General features: G+C 39.4%; 3 protein-coding genes across 21 annotated transcripts in view; 1 reads left to right on the top strand and 2 right to left on the bottom strand.

The window, feature by feature from the left end:
- The window catches only part of magi2a (membrane associated guanylate kinase, WW and PDZ domain containing 2a), a 179,735-nt gene that overhangs the window by 46,847 nt on the left and 113,780 nt on the right, over positions 1-19,108 (bottom strand). For 13 of the 19 annotated variants that reach the window (XM_054752775.1, XM_054752776.1, XM_054752774.1 and 10 more), the window contains 2 exons: positions 5,370-5,489; positions 3,407-3,622 (listed from right to left, as the gene is read on the bottom strand). The exons of 1 other annotated variant lie outside the window; for it this stretch is intronic. In XM_054752775.1, the coding sequence (XP_054608750.1) occupies positions 3,407-3,622; positions 5,370-5,489 (336 nt within the window). Of the gene's footprint in view, positions 1-869; positions 1,725-3,406; positions 3,623-5,369; positions 5,490-19,108 lie in introns of those variants that run through there. 5 more of the 19 variants (XM_054752777.1, XM_054752787.1, XM_054752788.1 and 2 more) reach the window with 3 other exon arrangements.
- Positions 7,401-14,087, top strand: LOC129168013 (uncharacterized). The gene is made up of 9 exons (XM_054752794.1): positions 7,401-8,448; positions 9,619-9,831; positions 9,932-10,073; positions 10,194-10,759; positions 10,866-11,188; positions 11,330-11,511; positions 12,022-12,194; positions 12,866-13,080; positions 13,687-14,087. Exons 1-9 carry the CDS (start codon positions 8,153-8,155, stop codon positions 13,938-13,940), a joined length of 2,364 nt encoding a protein of 787 aa, XP_054608769.1. The 5' UTR covers positions 7,401-8,152; the 3' UTR covers positions 13,941-14,087.
- On the bottom strand, positions 11,249-17,303 carry LOC129168015 (uncharacterized). Its single transcript, XM_054752799.1, has 2 exons — positions 16,005-17,303; positions 11,249-15,093 (listed from the first exon to the last, which is right to left on the bottom strand). Exons 1-2 carry the CDS (start codon positions 16,775-16,777, stop codon positions 14,343-14,345), a joined length of 1,524 nt encoding a protein of 507 aa, XP_054608774.1. The 5' UTR covers positions 16,778-17,303; the 3' UTR covers positions 11,249-14,342.

The following is a 19,108-nucleotide window of genomic DNA, read 5'->3' on the forward strand; positions in this document are numbered from 1 at the left end:
TGCAACTGCACAGCAGTGGATGTCGCTTTTAGAGCAGTTTTAAGCCATAAAAACGGCCACATGGTGGCGGAAGTGCATTTGATAAGAGCTCGGCAGGAGTCAAGTGAACGGAAAATGACACGTGACAGCAAGGAGGACGTGGACGAGCGAGGTGGGTAGAAAGTTATGCATTGTAGGGAAATTTTACCGTATGCACACGCACATAGTTCAGTTCCAAATGGGAAAAGAGTAAATAGTTGATGGTGTTAGATTTGTAAATAAATTGTTATTTTGATGCAAAACAAGCCTTTTTGTGTTATTTATGTTGTGGTGTAGTTGTTTACATATTTGAGCTGTCACAAAAGCAAAAAATATTTGTTTCAAAGTGAAAGTTATGCTTGAAATATATCTTTTCACAAAAAGCTGGTTTCCCCCCCGTTTTAGTCAGGAACTGACATTTTCCTGAAACTTAACTATGTTCTACTGCTCATTACTAAAGAACGGAAAAAGGCAGAAACAAACTATTTTTTCTGATGAAAGACGGGAGTCTCATGTTTCTTTTGGTAGGTTCCATGTTCATATAACCTTAGAACACAATGTTCTGTGTGCCTTGAAAGATCAGTCCAAATGGTGTAAAATGGCCGCTACTGAAGGGGTTGTCTTTTGAAACATGGCTGGGATTGAGTTAAGTAATGCCTTATATTCTTTATGCTATTATATGAAATACAATACTTTTAAACATTTACCATACACATTAGGTGAATTTGCACAAAGTATCGGATATGTATCGGATTGATACCAGCGTGAATGTTACTCACTATGGGATGGGAAAGGAAATCAGTGGCATGGCACATCACTAATATAGTTGTGCCATCAATAAAGCATCCTACCTTGTTTGAGCTCCTTGTGGTAAAACCAAAACCTCATCCTCTCGGCTGATATTCAACACTTGCAACGTGAATCAACTTAAACAAGAACAAAAAGCAAAAAGACAACCGACCCGAGAGGAGCCACAGCCGGTTGCGGGACTGTTAATGCGGGAGAGAGAGAGAGAGAGAGAGAGAGAGATTTGGACGTCTTGAGGGCATAAAACCAGCTTAGACGGTCACAGGACCCGAGCGTGGTATTGGCTTTGGAATCACAAAAATCAAAGTCATAATGCCTCTTTTATGACGCTCCCTTCATGTGATCTGGGGATGCTTTCTGCCGAAACTACGTCCCGCGTGCCACGTATGGACCGCTTCCAAATGATTGTCTTTAAAGCTTAAAGCTTCAACATGGAAGCTGTAGCTGCCAGTAGGATATTTTTAAATGAAGGTTTGTCTTCAACTAGCAAAGTCATTGCAGGGGTTTGTGAAGCCGGATATTCTGCACGTTGTGGTAATCCAGATGAGGCTCGAGCCCGTGTGAGGGACAGGTCCAGAGAAGCAAGCTTTCCAAGACAAAGTTCTGCAGAAAAGTGATATTTTCCATTTTGTTTTTTTTAATAATTTTTTTCCTGTTTCGCCGTCTTGTTTGTCACTTTTTTTGCTTGATTGCAAAACTTGTCAAGTAGGTTGTATGGGAAGTAAACACCTGTGAGTGTTAAGAGTGGTTTATAGTTCATAGTTCAAACTGTAAATGCCACATCTTTTATTCATGGAATTTGTGGGTGCCTTATTCAGTCAAATATGGAAAATTAAATTCCGCGTTTTGAGTCGTCTGTCGTTAGAACATTTTTTTGCATGCAGGCATGCAAAGCAACCTCTACATGTTTAAAGTGCTCCTGTAAAAAGCCACACAAGCACACACACACATATATATATATATATATATATATATAACTATATATATATATATAACTATATATATATATATATATATATATATATATATATATATATATATATATATATATATATACACACACACAGTATATATGCAAGCACTTCTTTTTTTGCATGTTTATCACACTTAAATGTTTCAGATCATCAAACAAATGTAAATATTAGTCAATGACAACACAACTGAAAAAAAAATGCAGTTTTTAAATGAAAGTTTTTATTATTAAGGGAAAAAAAATGAAACTTTTAGTATTCAGGGGGAAAACAAAAGCAAAGCTACATGGCCCTGTGTAAAAAAGTGATTGCCCCCCACCCCCCCGCCCCTGTTAAAACATAACTGAGATGAATTGAGATCTATCAGTGTGGAAAAGGTTCTAAAGTCATTTCTAAAGTTTTGGGACTCCAGCCAACCACAGTGAGAGCCATTATCCACAAATGGCCAAAACGTGGAACAGTGGTGAACCTTCCCAGGAGTGGTCGACCAACCAAAATGACCTGAAGAGCGCAGCAACAACTCTTCCAAGAGGTCACAAAAGACCCCACAACAACATCCAAAAAAGTGCAGGCCTCACTTGCCTCAGTTAAGGTCAGTGTTCATGACTCCACCATAAGAAAGACACTGGGCAAAAACGGCCTGCATGGCAGAGTTCCAAGACCAAAACCACTGCTGAACAAAAACAACATTAAGGCTTGTCTCCATTTTGCCAAAAACATCTTGATGATCCCCAAGACCTTCGGGAAAATACTCTGTGGTCTGACCAGACAAAAGGTGAACTTTTTGGAAGGTGTGTGTCCCATTACATCTGGCATAAAAGTGACACTGTATTTCATCATAGCAACAGTAAAATGTGGTGGTGGTAGTGTGATGGTCTGGGGCTGTTTTGCTGTGATAAATGGAAGCATGAATTGTGCTGAAGGAGAATGTTGGTGACCTCAAGCTGAAAGCAACTTGGGTTCTGCAGCAGGACAATGATCCAAAACACACCAGCAAGTCCACCTCTGATTGGCTGAAGACTTTGGAGTGGTCTAGTCCAAGTCCTGAGCTGAATCCTATTGAGATGCTGTGGCATGACCTTCAAAAGAAAAAGCCTCCAATGTGGCTGAATGACAACAATCCTGCTAAATTCCTCCCCAGCGCTGGAAGAGACTCATTGCAGGTTGATTGCAGTTGTTGCTGCTAAGGGGGGCCAACAACTTATTAGCTTTAGGGGGGCATCACTTTTTCACACAGGGACATGTAGCTTTGGATTTTTACTCTCTCTTCATAATTAAAATTTTAAAACGTGCATAAAGTGTTGAGTTGTGTTGTTATTGACTAATATTTTTATTTGTTTGATGATCTCAAACATTTAAGTGTGACAAACAAAATAAGAAATCAAGGTGGGGGCAAACACTTTTTCACGCCACTGTACGTATATATAGAGATATATTTATATCTGTGTAAGCAATTAAAAGTGCTAATCTGCTCCTGTGCTTGTTGCCAAGCAACCACTCGGGCGGCTCGAACGCGCTGACGACCCCGATTTACGACCCCCGACGAGCCGAGCTGTCACCAAACCAGCCACATGGACTCTCTTCTGCGCCGCCCGCCTGTCGGGTCTGACCTGGGGTGAGGGTGATGCTGTTGCCGTTGACGACGGGCCTCTCCTCCTCCTCGTCCTCTGGCGGCTCGATGCTGGCTTTCTCCATGTCGCTGACCGACTTGTTCCGCTTGCGCTTGCCCTCGGAGCTGGGTCTGGCGCCCGGCAGCAGCTGGTCTGTTACATTTAGTGGCGGAGCGCTGGGCTCGGCGGGGGGCTTGGGGGTGCCATAAAAGTTATCTGGAACAAAGAGGAGGACAAAAGTAGGTGCTGGTTTCTCTACAGGTGCTACTGACTAGGGATGGACACAGCCGTTCCATTTATTGCAGTGTCTCCCATACATTCATTTATTTGTGGTAGCCCGCCACAAATACATTTGGACTGCCACAGATAGAGTAGGAGCCCAACAAAACAAAACGTTGTGAAAGTTTTTATTGTTGTTGTTGTTTTTTTTAAATCACCTGAGTGTGTTATAAGGCTTCTACCACTGCAACACCTTGTAAGTCAGTAACTCCACTCCCTGTCATTCAGTAAGGTTTAAAAACATGAAATAATGTCGCACATTTCTCATGACATAAACCAAAAAGCTCACTTTTACCAGTCCACACACAAACACAGAGTGGAAGTTTTGGAAAATCTCCACTCTGGCCAAAGTGCCAAGACTGAGATCGAGTGAAAAAAAGGTTCTCCTCTCCTTCCGTGTGGAAGTGGTAGGTTTTGGACTTCTTTGTCCTTCTTCCCCACTCCGTTTGGAACACTTTAAGTTGAGAATAAGTAAATTGGAGAGGCTAACTAGTTAGCTCGGTAGCTTGCTATGCTAGGGGCGGCTGTCTGTAATGTCCCTGCAGTGACCCCGTAGCCTGGGCAATGTGATGTAAACAAAGAAGAAAAGGATTTGTAAAGTGACTATGGGGTGTTATTTCATGTCTAGCAGGCTCCAATAATGTTAAAACCCTTATTTAGAAAGTCATTAGCAGGTTTTTTATGATCTCTACAAATATGTTCCCTTTATTAATATTGAATCCGACTTAAATTCACTTTTCGAAGAACCAATTAGCCGCCATAAATGAGGGATGACTGTAATGCTAATTTTAAAAACAGTTTGCGCTACAACAGCCTTAGAAGCGACACTTTTTTAAATGTCTAAAGCAGGTGTTTTTGGCTTTTTCCTGTCATATTTCTCAAAATAAAGCTGTGCTTTATTTTATTCCAGGTGTCTTTTGCATTGCTTACATGCAGTACTTCTTTCCATTTCATGTTTTGGCTTGAGTTAAAAGCATTACATTTGCTATTTTCTGGCACATTGAATTCACGTAAAAAATATGAGAAAAATAATGCTGTTTATTTGAAATATTTAAAATTGATTTACTGATTTTCCAAATGTGTCCATCCAGGGGTAGCGATGCTTGGGTGAGTCAGCAGAGGAAAGGATTAGCTCGTTAAACACGTCAAACAAACTTTATTTGTATTTTATGGCAAAGTCTGTTCAGAATAAAAATGAAAAAAAAAAGAGCTTGAAAGATTTAGTTTTGTATGCCAATAAATGTCCCACCTGCACTTTGTAATCACTTGGTGAGGAGCTGCACGTGCAGCACAGTGGACTTAGTTTGTGTCTTTGTTTGTGTTATCGTCATAATGGCAGGGGGGTCCCCGGAGAGTTGGAGGGGGGCCAAGAGAGGAATTTTTGGAGTGTGACCACAAGTGGATGGAGAGGAACTGTTAGTTTTGATTATACACTGAAGTTGTGTGTGTGTGTGTGTGTGTGTGTGTGTGTGTGTTTTCATTGAGGATTTATAGTGCTCTCAGCAGCCTTCATGAGCGATGACATTTTTCAAGGATGCGGGAAGTGTGAAGTGATGGACGCTCGCTCTGACTGATCGGGACTTTGGCAAAGCCACCACGCATACGCAAAAAAAAAGAAAAAAAGAGAAATAACCAGAATCCACAATAACACGGCTTGTGGAGCGTGACCCGAGACCATCCTTACCTTCATAGGTTCCGCTCTCAAGCAAGGCGCCGCTTTTTTCCAATTCCAGAAACCGCTCAACGGTCACAAAATTATAATCCACTCCCGGGACCTCTCCTTCCTTGGGCTGCCTGGTCGTGCCTGCGGGTGATAAACGAACGAAGAAGCCCTGTGAAGACCTCATCACTGCACACTGGGGGTGTCGCCAGACACTCAGTTCACCAGACCAGACCGTACATGCCATGGGGTCTACGAGAACGAGACCAGACCACATTTCAAGTGCACTTTTTGGGGGGAATTTTGCCCATTAGTGATTAATGAAAATCCTTCTGTGAGACATGAACACAGACGTCTTTCTCTTTTCTGTGCCACCTAAAGATAGAAAAACAGCTAAAAAGAGCACCTATTCCGCCGAGAAAGCCTTCTGAAAAAACCTCCGAAAAGCACCAACGACGCTCCATTTTTATCATGTGACCTGCACATGAACCAAAAACCTCATGAAACCACTCCCACTTCTGAGGTGCTTGATGAGCTTTTCAAACCTCACGACTTGTTCGTTAGCAGATAGAAAAGTCTTAGAATCTTCTTCCACCATCACAGCATCCATCAGAGCGCCCTTCGCCACGTCCCTCAGGTGACTTCTCCAATTTGCTTCCGTTTTTATGACAAGAAAAGGGAGACAACAGAGTTAATGCTCCAAATAACGTCACAATTCAATTAACCACAGCCTCCTATGGGCGTCTCATTAGCCCAGGGGGGTCCAAACATTGTTCCAGTGGGGGCCACATAGTGAAAAATGAAAGGACGGCAACAGCCACGGGCAGCAAATGATGCCCGGGCGGGCCACAGTTTGGACACTCCTGAATTAGTGTCTCTAATAATAAACATTGGCATTAACAGCTGTGGCTGTAGGCAACCCTTCTGAGGCATTCTTTTGTATTGACTCTACAAGAAAGAAGCAGTAGCTGCATTTGAAGCAGCAGTTTTATGCATGCGCTTGAAAATGTTGCTAATGGGGTTAGTTCCTTATTACAACATTGGTTCTGTTGCTGCTGTGCTTGTTGGTAAATGACCATGTGGTGGAAAAGAGCGATTCTTTCCACTTTCTCATGTACTCCAAATCATTATCATCGTTAAAGTAAAGAAAAAAGGAGTTGTTGGTTATTATGAGTTTGTAGAAAGGCTGTTATTTCCGAAGTGTGCAATTATTTCCTGTTGTCTTTGCCGAATGTGTAAATAATTGATGGTAAGTGCACAGGAACAACAACTTGTAATGTAAACTACGAGTGCAAAAACAAACATATTGTTTAATACATACCTGACACTGACAATTATTTTGGACTTCTTGATGCAAGTCTTGCATTTTGAGGAACATGTGCCGATGAAGGAAAGATGTTTGGAGCCACGTTATCAAGCACACGAGCGGAGCTGCGAGCTCCACCGCTTTGTAGAGTAAATAAAAATGAAAGGCACTATTTTAAATCGGAGTTCAACGTGGCATTTGCACATCACAAGGCACAAAAACACAACAAGCCAGCCAAGATGTGAAGCGAGCGTGACTGCGGGGAAGGAATGAAAGAAGACAGTCTCTCTCCACTGGAATCGTAGCCTTCGTAAAGGCTGACAGGCAAGGGACTTTCCAGCAGAGGAAAAACCGAGGAGAAAAACACGGTCGCTCTCTCAGGTCGTCCTCACTCGTGCTGTCATTCAAACGCATGTACTTACTGTATGTATGTATGTACTGTACAGTATGTATGTACAGTATGTATGTATGTATGCATGTATGTATGTAAGTATGCATGCATGTATGTACTGTTTATATGTATGCATGTATGCATGTATGTATGTAAGTATGCATGCATGTATGTACTGTTTATATGTATGCATGTATGCATGTGTGTATGTATAGTCTGTATGTATACATGTATGTGTATATGTATGTATAGTCTGTATGTATGCATGTATGTATGTACAGTATGTATGCATGCATGTATGTATGTATAGTCTGTATGTATACATGTATGTGTATATGTATGTATAGTCTGTATGTATGAGAGGCCCCTTGAGAGATAATTCATACTTGGTTTCACACGCAATATCATAATCTCACATGTACACCACTATACTCTCTTAAAAACACTATCATACTCTCACACATACACTATCATACTCTCACACATACACCATCATGCTCTCTTAAAAACACTATCATACTCTCACACATACACTATCATACTCTCTTAAAAACACTATCATACTCTCACACATACACCATCATACTCTCTTAAAAACACTATCATACTCTCACACATACACTATCATACTCTCACACATACACCATCATACTCTCACACATACACCATCATACTCTCACACATACACCATCATACTCTCTTAAAAACACTATCATACTCTCACACATACACCATCATACTCTCTTAAAAACACTATCATACTCTCACACATAAACCATCATACTCTCTTAAAAACACTATCATACTCTTACACATACACTATCATACTCTCACACATACACTATCATACTCTCTTAAAAACACTATCATACTCTCACACATACACCATCATGTGAATGCAAATAATCATGTATAAGGATCCAAATGTCAGTGAATGTAAGACAGAATGGTAGGGTATGTGAATGAGAATAGTTGTTTGTGTGAGAGAGTTTGATTGAAACGGAAACAGTCCTGAATTCTCAGTGCCTGATTGGCTATCTTTGACGAAGCTGGAGGAAGCAGGATTTCATGGACATGGCCCACCTTCCCAATCATGACTGATAGAAGAAGATGGCGGACCGGGAGAAACTCAGTGAAGCCATTGGCCTTTTAAACAACATTTTAAACTCTCCAACCGTTATCACAACAATGTCAGAAATGTTGGATCAAAGGCGACAGACACCCACAGGTGCCTCTTCTAACGCGACTGTGGAGGAGGAAATGCGGCGGATCTTCAGGGCTAGCTCATCAGGTGTATCAGGAAGTGCCAGTAGCACTTCGTCTGGATCTAGCCTGAACCAAGTGATGCAACCTCGATATCGAACTCAACAGTATTTCGGTGGATGGGCTTCAAAGTCAAGGAAGAGGTGAGTTTATTGAATAAGGTTTAATCATTTATTTAGCCGCGGATGTTTTTTTTTTTTTATTTAAGCTACCGCTTAATAATATTACTGCTTCTACGCTAACACATTAGCATTAACACTAGCAGTTACTTTTGTCAGTATTCGTTAAGGGACAGTGAAAATGTTAAGAGTGAGACGTTGTAGTGTTTCGTTAAAATTAACGCTGCTGAATAACATTAAACCCGCATACTACCTAACTAATTTAACCTGTAAACCTAGGGCTGGGCAATTAGCTATTTGAAAAGTAACCTAAAACAACATTCAGAACTGACTTAGTGTTAATGTCAGGTATTTTCCAACAACTTTACGTAACGTTACATCTTAAAATGACAACAGTTAATATTACTCAAGGCTTGAGTACAGGTCAGTCTGCTGTGTGGAGCCATTTCATAACGTAAGTAGCGTTAACAGAATAGGCGAACAGCTCATTTCAGCTGCGCTCCGGTGTCGCGACACCTGTCCACTTGCGATTCCGTGTGGTTGCACTCAGAGCAGTCATGTTAGCACTAAGACTGAATGTAACAGCGAATGTTCAAAATGAGCTATAGTATCTATTCTAAGTAAACGAGAATCAAGTTGAGTTCATGAGTTTTGTTTAGCAGCAACCTTGTACAGTAACGGTGGTAACTCCAAAGTTAGTGACAGTTTAACCCTGAAGCAGCGAATGAGTCTCCACTGATGACAGTTAGGAAACTAAACAACTTGTTTCACACGCAGCACGCTGTTATTAAAATCTAGTTCTTACCAAAGTAATTATGTTAGTCACCAGATGTGTGAAACTAAGCCTGTACTTAGATTTTCCTGTTTTAGAAAAGATAAACCTGAAAGCCTTCATAACTACTATATGTAACATAAATGTGACTCAGCTATAATTTATGTTCAATGCAAAGAGTTAATAAGAGACAATAAAGACGTGTGCACATATTTATTAAGATAAGAACTAGCTAAAGTTAATAGTGTGGATGTTATTGCCATTGCCAGCTGAAAATGTTATGTAATGCAATATGTATTGAGACAAGGCTCTTTTTAATTACTGTCCTCTAAATGTTTGATTGTCTTGCATTGATTGTAAGTTGCTCTGGACAAAAAAGTTTGCTAAATGACTAAATATAATGATAATGCTTTCTTTTTTAGGCCTACTGCCTTAAATCACCCAACCTTTAATAAGGACATCATACTGCTACCTGATTCTACATGGGATGAAGTCTGCAAACACAAAACCAAAAGAAGGCTTCATGAAAGGGGCTATATTTTAAGTGCCTTTGAGATGAGGAAAATGTGGGACTGCAGGACAGTCATTGCAGAGATAAGAGAAGCATTCAAGGACAGAATTCCTGAGGATGTCAGGTATTTTTTAATATTACGACATTGCACGTTATACCTTATGGGTTGATTGATACAGGGTGGTTTTGAAATTGAATTCTATTTTTTCTTGTTTGTTATTCAGTATTGATCTTTTGATGGCATGTGGAAACAAACTGGTTTCACCAAAGTTGCGTGAGGGCCAGGAACTGAATGGCTTTATGATTCACAAGGTGTTCAAATCAAAGGCAGTGTACATTAGGCCATCGACAAATCTTCCATTTCCGGTAAGCTATTTAAAAAAATGTCAAGCAGTGTGTTCCTATGTCAATTGGACCATACAGTTTTCATGGTTTGGCAATGGGTTTAACCCAACATTTTCTAAAAACATATTTTTTGTTGTTAAGTCTGACAGCACAGATTCGGAGGACAGTTGTGTGGAGGTTGACGCTACATCAGCATCTAGTGACCACAGTACCAGTCAGACCAGTGACTGTATGACCACAAGGGCCAGGGGAAACCAAACTGCATCAATACAGCAGATCTCTAGTTATCCTTTCACAAGAAGGGCCAGAGCTAACCAGCTCTCTGCAACACAGCAAGCATCCAGCGATGTCATGACCAGAGCTAACCAGCCTTCTTCAACACAGCAAACATCCAGTGATGTCATGACCAGAGCTAACCAGCCTTCTTCAACACAGCAAACATCCAGTGATGTCATGACCAGAGCTAACCAGCCTTCTGCAACACAGCAAACATCCAGCGATGTCATGACCAGAGCTAACCAGCCTTCTTCAACACACGAAGCATCCAGTGTCATTGACTTAGATAGTGTTGGCACAGTGAACCAGACACCATCAGCTAGTGATGACAACTATGCTGCCTACCTTTCGATCATGGGTTCCATCTCAGACCTTTCTTCTGATGATGAGGAAGTAAACCAGGCAATAATGGCCAGTCCTGAGAGTCATGTGTAAGTGACTGGTTAATATGACACTGTTTAATTAGTGTGGTCATTTCAGATAGACAGTGGTAAGAAAAAGTCAAGTCTTTGTAATTATCTGGTTTTCTTTCAACAGGGCATCCGAACACATAAATGCAAAATCAGCACAGGAAGTGCTCCTCAATCTTGCATCCCTAATTGACAGTAACAAAAGATGCAGGTTCAACATTAATAGGTCTTCAGTACTGGATGGTGCTCTGCGGGGCTTCAGACGACTGTCCTATAATCCCAAGCACCAGATGTGCATCAAGTTTTCAGATGACTTAGGAATGAATGAAGAGGCTGTGGACCTTGGTGGCCCTAGGAGAGAATTTTTACGGTTGCTCATGGAAGCCCTGGTACTGTCACCAATGTTTGAAGGAAGAGACGATAAATTGAACTTGGCTTTGGACAGTTCAGGTATATGTTTGGTTCCAGTGTATCGATTCCCCCCCCCCCCCCCCCCCCCCAATATCCCTTTTTCCCAGCACTAGTTTTGTCCTAGGGTGCGTACCATTCATTTTATCCTCTGTTTTGTCTTCCATGCTATGTTTGTTTCAGCTTTAAGAGAAGATAAATATTTTATCGCTGGCCAGGCCATTGCCGTAAGTCTTGTCCATGGCGGTCCTCCACCAGGATTCATTGCACCAACACTGTATTCTTGTCTAGTTGGTGGCAGTTCTTCAGTAAAGCCTGTCTTGGAAGACATTGCTGATACAGACCGCTATGAGAAGGTTAAAAAGGTAAATTTATTGTAAACATACACTCAGTTGCCAATTTATTAGGTCTACCTCGCTAAAAGTAATGTAGCCTAATCCAACAGTCCTGCAATAAATCCTACGTTCATGAAGGTTTTAATGTTCAGGTTTTGTTCAAACTGTTTTAGAGAGGTGTTGATTCAACTCTGTGATCATTTTGGAGGATGTAGTTTGGGCTGTCAGTGAACTGTATTATGTTATTCTGACATTTGTTATTTTGTCTGCCCCATTCATTTCAGTGTTGGAAGGCTAAATAACCAAAACACCTCTCAGTATAATGCAATCCAGTTCAACAGCACCAAAACCTGCAGACTCCAAAATGATCATACAGTTGAATCAACACTTTTCAAAGATAGTGTGTGGTGTTGTTTTCTATCCACAAAACACTTGTCAAAAGGAGGCTACAGATTTACCACACATACTTTTTGCATCCTTGGATGCCAACCTTTGCTTTAGTTTATTATTTCTCTTTTTTCTTTTGTGTGGTGTTTTTAGGTGTCCGAATGTACGTCTTTGGATGACCTGATAAACGCCACTGAACCACTGCAAGATTACCTGGCAAATGCTGGGTGTCTCAGGCCACTGAAATGCATTGAGGACAGAGATCTGCTGGTTAAAGACATTCTCATGTTTCAGGTGGTCCACAGAGTCTGCGGGGCATTTGAAAGGTTTGTGTAACACTATTGTTCAGAACAGCAAATTTGTGAAATTTTTGTTACATGGATAGTGATATTTTCTGCTATATTTTCTCCTCTGCACAAATACAACAACAAAACATTTGAACATGTACTGTATTTTTTTTCTTTTTAATTTTTAATTAAAAAGCCACTGTATATCCTTATCAAATGCCTACATGGGTTGTGTAAGAATAACAAAAAAAAACAGGTTCCAAACAATTGATGAAGTAAGCAACTCATTACCATCTCTAAAGTACCCTGTAAAATAAACTATTTGCACACATTACAACAACTACATTTTCAAAATTGAGACATATTACACATACAAAAACAAAATTTTAACCACAACGATAAATTCTGTGTAGTCTTTCTTCTGGTTCTTCTAAAAATGATTGCTAGCTTGTACATTTGGGATTAAATTGGATTTGAAATTGTTTGGCGAGTCTGAACAGATAAATTTCAGATTGTCAAAGACAAAACATATTTCACATTTTTTGCCATCCTAGATTTCATCCTAACTTGTGCTGGCATCTTGGATTTTCTAGCTTTTATTCTGCATTGATGAAGCAAGTCATCCCTTTCCCCCTGCTAGCCTAACAATATATGATTATCAACACAATTTGAAACAGACATTTTTGTCTTCTTGTGTCTCATTTGTGTAGATTTAAGGAGGGGCTGAAGACCCTTGGTGTTCTGGATGCGATCAGAATGCACCCAGACAGTTTTAGACCCTTAATGTGTCACGAACCATCCCCACTCACTGCTGACTTAATGGATCACCTGTTCCACATCCGGCTGTCTGCAGTGGGAAGCAACAAAAGAAGGGCAGAGGAACGTGTTGTTCCATTTTGGAGGGACTACCTGCAGGATGTTGAAGGTAATTATTTGCTAGATATGTTAGATATGGCACTGTCTCATGCTTTTGTCACGTTTACAAATTGTACATACAGTATACTGGGCTAGGAGAAAATACATGGACTACTAATTGCAATGAACATTCATTATTCTCAGAGGTTGAATCAAAAGGATTTTGGTTTTTCCCTAACCTTTGCTAATGCCACCATTTGGCCAAGTTGTCAACTTTTGTTCCCATATTGGGTCTCTCTTTCAGTCTTTCCTTTTTTTTTTTTCCATTTATCCTTTTTTTTTGTTTTTTTTAAGTTTTTTACTCATTTTCCCTTCCTCTATCTTTACTCTTTGCTTCCTTTCTTTTTGCAATCTGTCTCCTCTAGAATTGGTTGTCTTTCCATTATATACCTTTTAAATAATTTTGTATGCTATTTTTGTAGTTCTAGTAACTTTTTTCTTTTTTCTTTCACTCCTCTCCTTAAGTTCTTTTCATCTATCACTTTCATTTCTCTCTTTTCTTCGTCTTACATTCCTTTTGGAGCTTTCTATATGGTACTATTTACTTTCTGGTATAATTGCTGTAAATTCTCATTGTTGTCTTTGGTGTTTGCTTGCTTGTTTTTCTGTGTGTTAGAGCAAGAGGGATCCTCAAAGCTAGGTAAAATCCTAGCCTTTGCAACGGGTGCAAGTGTCATCCCTCCGGTTGGCTTCTCCCCTCAACCATCAGTTGATTTCTTGCATGATCAGCCTGTCAGCTCCAGACGCTGTTTGCCAATGGCAAACACCTGCATCAACTGCCTTAAGTTGCCGCTGCTTGACACATACGAGGATTTCAGGGAGAGTATGGACTTTGCATTAGGTAACACACAGGGTTTTGGTAGAGAATAATATATGGACTGTGAACATTCAAGCTTAGCCATTTGCAGAAAAATCTTGCATTTGATGCTATTACAGGTAACTATTCCAGTTTGAAAAAAAAAAAAAAAACACATTTTCAGTAGTGAGCCAAAACTTTTTTTTTTCCAATAACCAATGCATTCACAGGCTGTATAGAATACCTTTTTTCTGTCACATTCTTTTCTAGTGGAGTGGTTGGGAAGTTATTATTTTTTTTTTTTAGGGTATACAAGCCCAGTGGTGCAAAAAAAAGCTAAATGTTGGTTACATTATTCAGTCTGTTGTGAGATAAACTGTTTAGCTTAGCACTTTGCATAAAAGTACTATATGCAGCCATTTACCATTTATCTGTTAGAGTACAATCCACAGTGTTCTAGTACTCAAGCGTCCTTGTTACTGTTCACTAATAAAATTCACCAGGCCTAAAAATAATTGTATGCCGTGGTTACCATCATCACTCAGTGGGTCTACTGTCTCGTGAATTCTGTTCAGAACTGTTTGATTTGCATTAAAGTTGTTTACTGGAACAACAATATTGTTTTCAGTCTCTAACTGTAGAAGGGTGTCTTCATTGATTTCCAAGGTATCATTTCCTGCTAAAATGTCCTGAATTGCACTGTTAAGAACCCCTCTCTGCCACAGTTGGAGAGGTGTTTGTCCTCCTTGTGTAGATAATCCATGATTGTTCCACTGATTTCGGAATTCTGCAGCCGCCCTCTGAACTCTTGGCAAGTAGATGTAGTGCAGACAAAACAGATGGAGTTCATCTGTAGAATCCAGTATGCCCTCATTTTCCATGAAGGTGAAGAGGTTACTGAAGTGGAATGAGACAACTCTGTTTAGCTCTGCCCACAACCGTTCAATCCTCTGATTGTGGACACTGCGTCCAGTAATGACACTGCCTCTGTTTAAACCCCTTCTCTCCAGCATATACCGGGCAACTGCTGTGTTCTCCATGCCATGGTCACAGCGTACTCTTAAGGGAAGGCCAAAGCTCTGTACACCAGTACAAAACAGTTCCAGTACGCTTGATGCCCTGTTGTTACTGAGGCACTGCAAGTATATGATGGTCCGGCTAAAGCCGTCAACACATCCATGAAAGACCAACCTCCACCTCACCAGCTTATGGTTTCCATCGATGTGCCTGTGGGGAGAAAAATTGCCAACATTTACTACTGTATTCAGTCTTGCGATAGACCCCACACCAAACCCCCACCTACCTGCACTCTGTAGGAACATACAGCTCAGTAACTTTTAATTTTTAAAGTCTTCCCTCAGTTTATAAGCGATATCGCTCATAAACAACCTTTCTAGGACAATAATTAGTTAAAAGACGGCGCTTTTTACAGCCGAATCGATGTTATCTTCGACTTGATACATAATGCCTGTGACCTCATGACGTAGCTTTGACAGTTATTTCACGTTGAAGAAAGTGTACGTCCGTAAACTGTAACCCGTATTTGTAATTTTGTAAAGCTGTAACTATGAGTTGCATTCTTACAGATAATTAATACACTGCATAATCTATGCATAATCTATGCGTGGTTTGACTCAAACAAGAGTTTACAATTTTTTTTGTAATTTATGCACAACTATAGACTAACATGCACACATTTTTAATACGTGCACGATTTTTATGTGTACACGCACAAAACTTTTGACGGTAACCTTACCCCATATATTAATAATTCATATTTCCCCTGCAACTCTATGATTCCATTCCACAGATATGCTTTATGTAAAGTCATATGGTGTGTTGGAAGCTTTGCAGCCTGATGGCTGTGAGCTTGCAGCTGTGTGTTTTAGCATACAATTAAAACACATTGATTTGGCAAAATTAAATGAGAAAAACAGGCTAAATTCCCCTAAAAATGATGGCAGTGGTTCCAGCAATTCAGTCATTGTTAATATTGTGTTTTTTGTGGCATAGACTTCAATACCATATCCACTGTAATGTGCTGTTTTAGGCTGCAAGAGTAAGAATGTCTGTATACATATATTACCAGTGTGTGTGTTCAAAGAACCAAACTTGATGTAATATTACAAAACACTCACCATAATTGATTAGGAGTCTGAACATTGTAAATTCTTCGGCGAATTGCACGGCGGCGGCGGAAGGCCCGTCCAACTGGGTCAAGCTGTTGCAGGCAACGTCTCACTCTCCAACGCTGTATTCTAATGTTGCGTGATCGGAGGCCTCCGAGCACATACCTTTCTCCTGCATTTGGGGTGGTTTGAAGGATTGCACTAACAATGTCAGTCAAGGCCTCATCAGACATTGCTGTGTAAGTCAGTGGCCCAATTTGAAGTTGCTGTCTGTGCCTGTACAATGTCCTTCTGCTGATTCCAAAACATACAGCTATCCTTTGCCAACTCATTCCAAGGGACAAACAGTAGGTAATTTGTTCATGGAATATATTGTACTGAGGGCGACCAGGATGACCAGTTCTGATTGTTGGTGGTGCTCTTGAAGTAAACATATCCCTTTGTCTCATTTCCACAGATCTTGAGTTTTCATACGAATTTATGATGGAACAAAAACATGCATAGAGTGCCTCCAGTGCACCTAAGCTTCCTTGAATGTCACCCCCTTCTAACTGCTGGCTTATTGAGAGAAAGAAAGAAATTGTCCGTGCATATCCGTTAAGCTCACAGAATAATCGTTCCAAAATCATGCTGTCATGTCCCAGGCTGTCTGTTTCCCTTACAATGGTCTGAACACACCTCATGGTATTAGTGAAAAAAATAGCAATGTCCTCCTCATTACCATTTACTCCCACAAACAAAAACTGAACTTGAAAAAGAAGGTAAATAAGTGGAAAAATCATGACTACTTTGCTACTGTTCTTAAAAAAACTATAAAGTTGTCCTTGAAAGTGCTGCTGCTTGATTTGAATGCTCCCACGTAGCTTCAGTTTAGCTAGCAGTACTCTGAGAAGGTCCAGGCTTTATTTTTAGGGCTGTAAACCAATCAAGGAATGAGGATTTAAACTGTCTTCCTGTTTGATCAAACTAACTTCCTGTTCAATTATACTCTTTCACACATGGTACAATTCCCTCTCACATAAACCATCATAACTTCTTAAACACACAATCATTGTCATCATTGAGTATGATTGTGTTTTTAAGAGAGTATGATGGTGTATGTGTGAGAGTATGATAGTGTATGTGTGAGAGTATGATGGTGTATGTGTGAGAGTATGATAGTGTATGTGTGAGAGTATGATGGTGTATGTGTGAGAGTATGATAGTGTTTTTAAGAGAGTATGATAGTGTTTTTATGAGAGTATGATGGTGTATGTGTGAGAGTGTGATAGTGTATGTGTGAGAGTATGATGGTGTATGTGTGAGAGTATGATAGTGTATGTGTGAGAGTATGATAGTGTATGTGTGAGAGTATGATAGTGTATGTGTGAGAGTATGATAGTGTTTTTAAGAGAGTATGATAGTGTATGTGTGAGAGTATGATAGTGTATGTGTGAGAGTATGATGGTGTATGTGTGAGAGTATGATAGTGTTTTTAAGAGAGTATGATAGTGTATGTGTGAGAGTATGATAGTGTATGTGTGAGAGTATGATAGTGTTTTTAAGAGAGTATGATAGTGTATGTGTGAGAGTATGATAGTGTTTTTAAGTGATTATGATTTATGGCCCAGACAATACTGTGTGTGAGAGAGTATGATTATGCATGTAAGAGGGTATAGTAGTGTTTGTGTGAGAGTATAGTGGTGTACATGTGAGATTATGATATTGCGTGTGAAACCAAGTATGAATTATCTCTCAAGGGGCCTCTCATATGTATGTATGCATGTATGTATGTATGTATGTATACATGTATGGGTGTATGTATGTATAGTCTGTATGTATGCATGCATGTATGTATGCATGCATGAATGAATGTATGTATGTATGTGTGTATGTATGTATAGTATGTATGTATGTATGTATGTATGTATGCATGTATGTGTGTATGTATGTATAGTCTGTATGTATGCATGTATGTATGTATGTATGCATGTATGTGTGTATGTATGTACAGTATAGTCTGTATGTATGCATGCATGAATGCATGTATGTATGTATGTGTGTATGTATGTATAGTATGTATGTATGTATGTATGCATGTATGTGTATATGTATGTATAGTCTGTATGTATGCATGTATGTATGTATGTATGCATGTATGTGTGTATGTATGTACAGTATAGTCTGTATGTATGCATGTATGTGTGTATGTATACATGTATGTATGTATACAGTACATGTATGTATGCATGCATGTATGTACTGAGAATGTGACTTTATTCCCACAATAATGTGACTTTATTCCCATAAGAATGTGACTTTATTCCCATAATATTATTTTTTTTCTCAACCTAATTTTTCAAAAATGACAACTTTATTTTGTTTTTTTCTTTCTCATATTACAACAACAAAAAAAACACTGTATTTGTTCTTTAATATTTCAACTCTATGCGGCTAAACTGATTATTTTTCCTCATTATATTACAAATTTATTCTCTTAATGTTTTTTCTCATTAAAAAAGACGTTTTTTTCTCTTAATAGTTTTACTTTATTGTCATAAAAATGACAGCTGTCTTTTCCATTTCTGCTGTTTGTTGTTTTATTTTCCAACTATGTCAACTCTCTTCATGTCAATTTTCTTCTCGTAATTATGACTTTAATCCTATAATATTTTGACTTTATTCTTGTAACGTTATAACTTTTTCTATTCTGGTAACAGAACTTTTTCAGCAACCTAATTAAAAAAAAAAAATTAAATTTCATTCATTTTTTTGTTTGTTTTTCATCATGTTGTGACATGATTTTTCCTCATAATGTTACATTATTAAAAAATACAAATAAAATAATAATACCAATAATATAATAATAAAATAGTAATAATAATAATAAAATTAAACATTTTCTCATTAGATTAAAAAATGTTCTCTTAAAATTACAAATGTTCTCATTAGATTACAAATTTGCACTTTGGACACCCCTGTTCTAGCACTCCTCCTTGTGGGTTTTTTTATGTCACAAGCAAGGCTATGAAGGCTTTTGGATGGAACGGCCTGTCACTGTTCAAGCTGACCCGGAACCGCAATCGCTTCTACGCATGTGCAGAAGGCGTCTAATCCCGGTCTGCCCATTTTCC

The sequence above is a fragment of the Dunckerocampus dactyliophorus genome, chromosome 15 (genome assembly GCF_027744805.1).
Source record: "Dunckerocampus dactyliophorus isolate RoL2022-P2 chromosome 15, RoL_Ddac_1.1, whole genome shotgun sequence".
In the NCBI taxonomy this organism is placed as follows: domain Eukaryota; kingdom Metazoa; phylum Chordata; class Actinopteri; order Syngnathiformes; family Syngnathidae; genus Dunckerocampus; species Dunckerocampus dactyliophorus.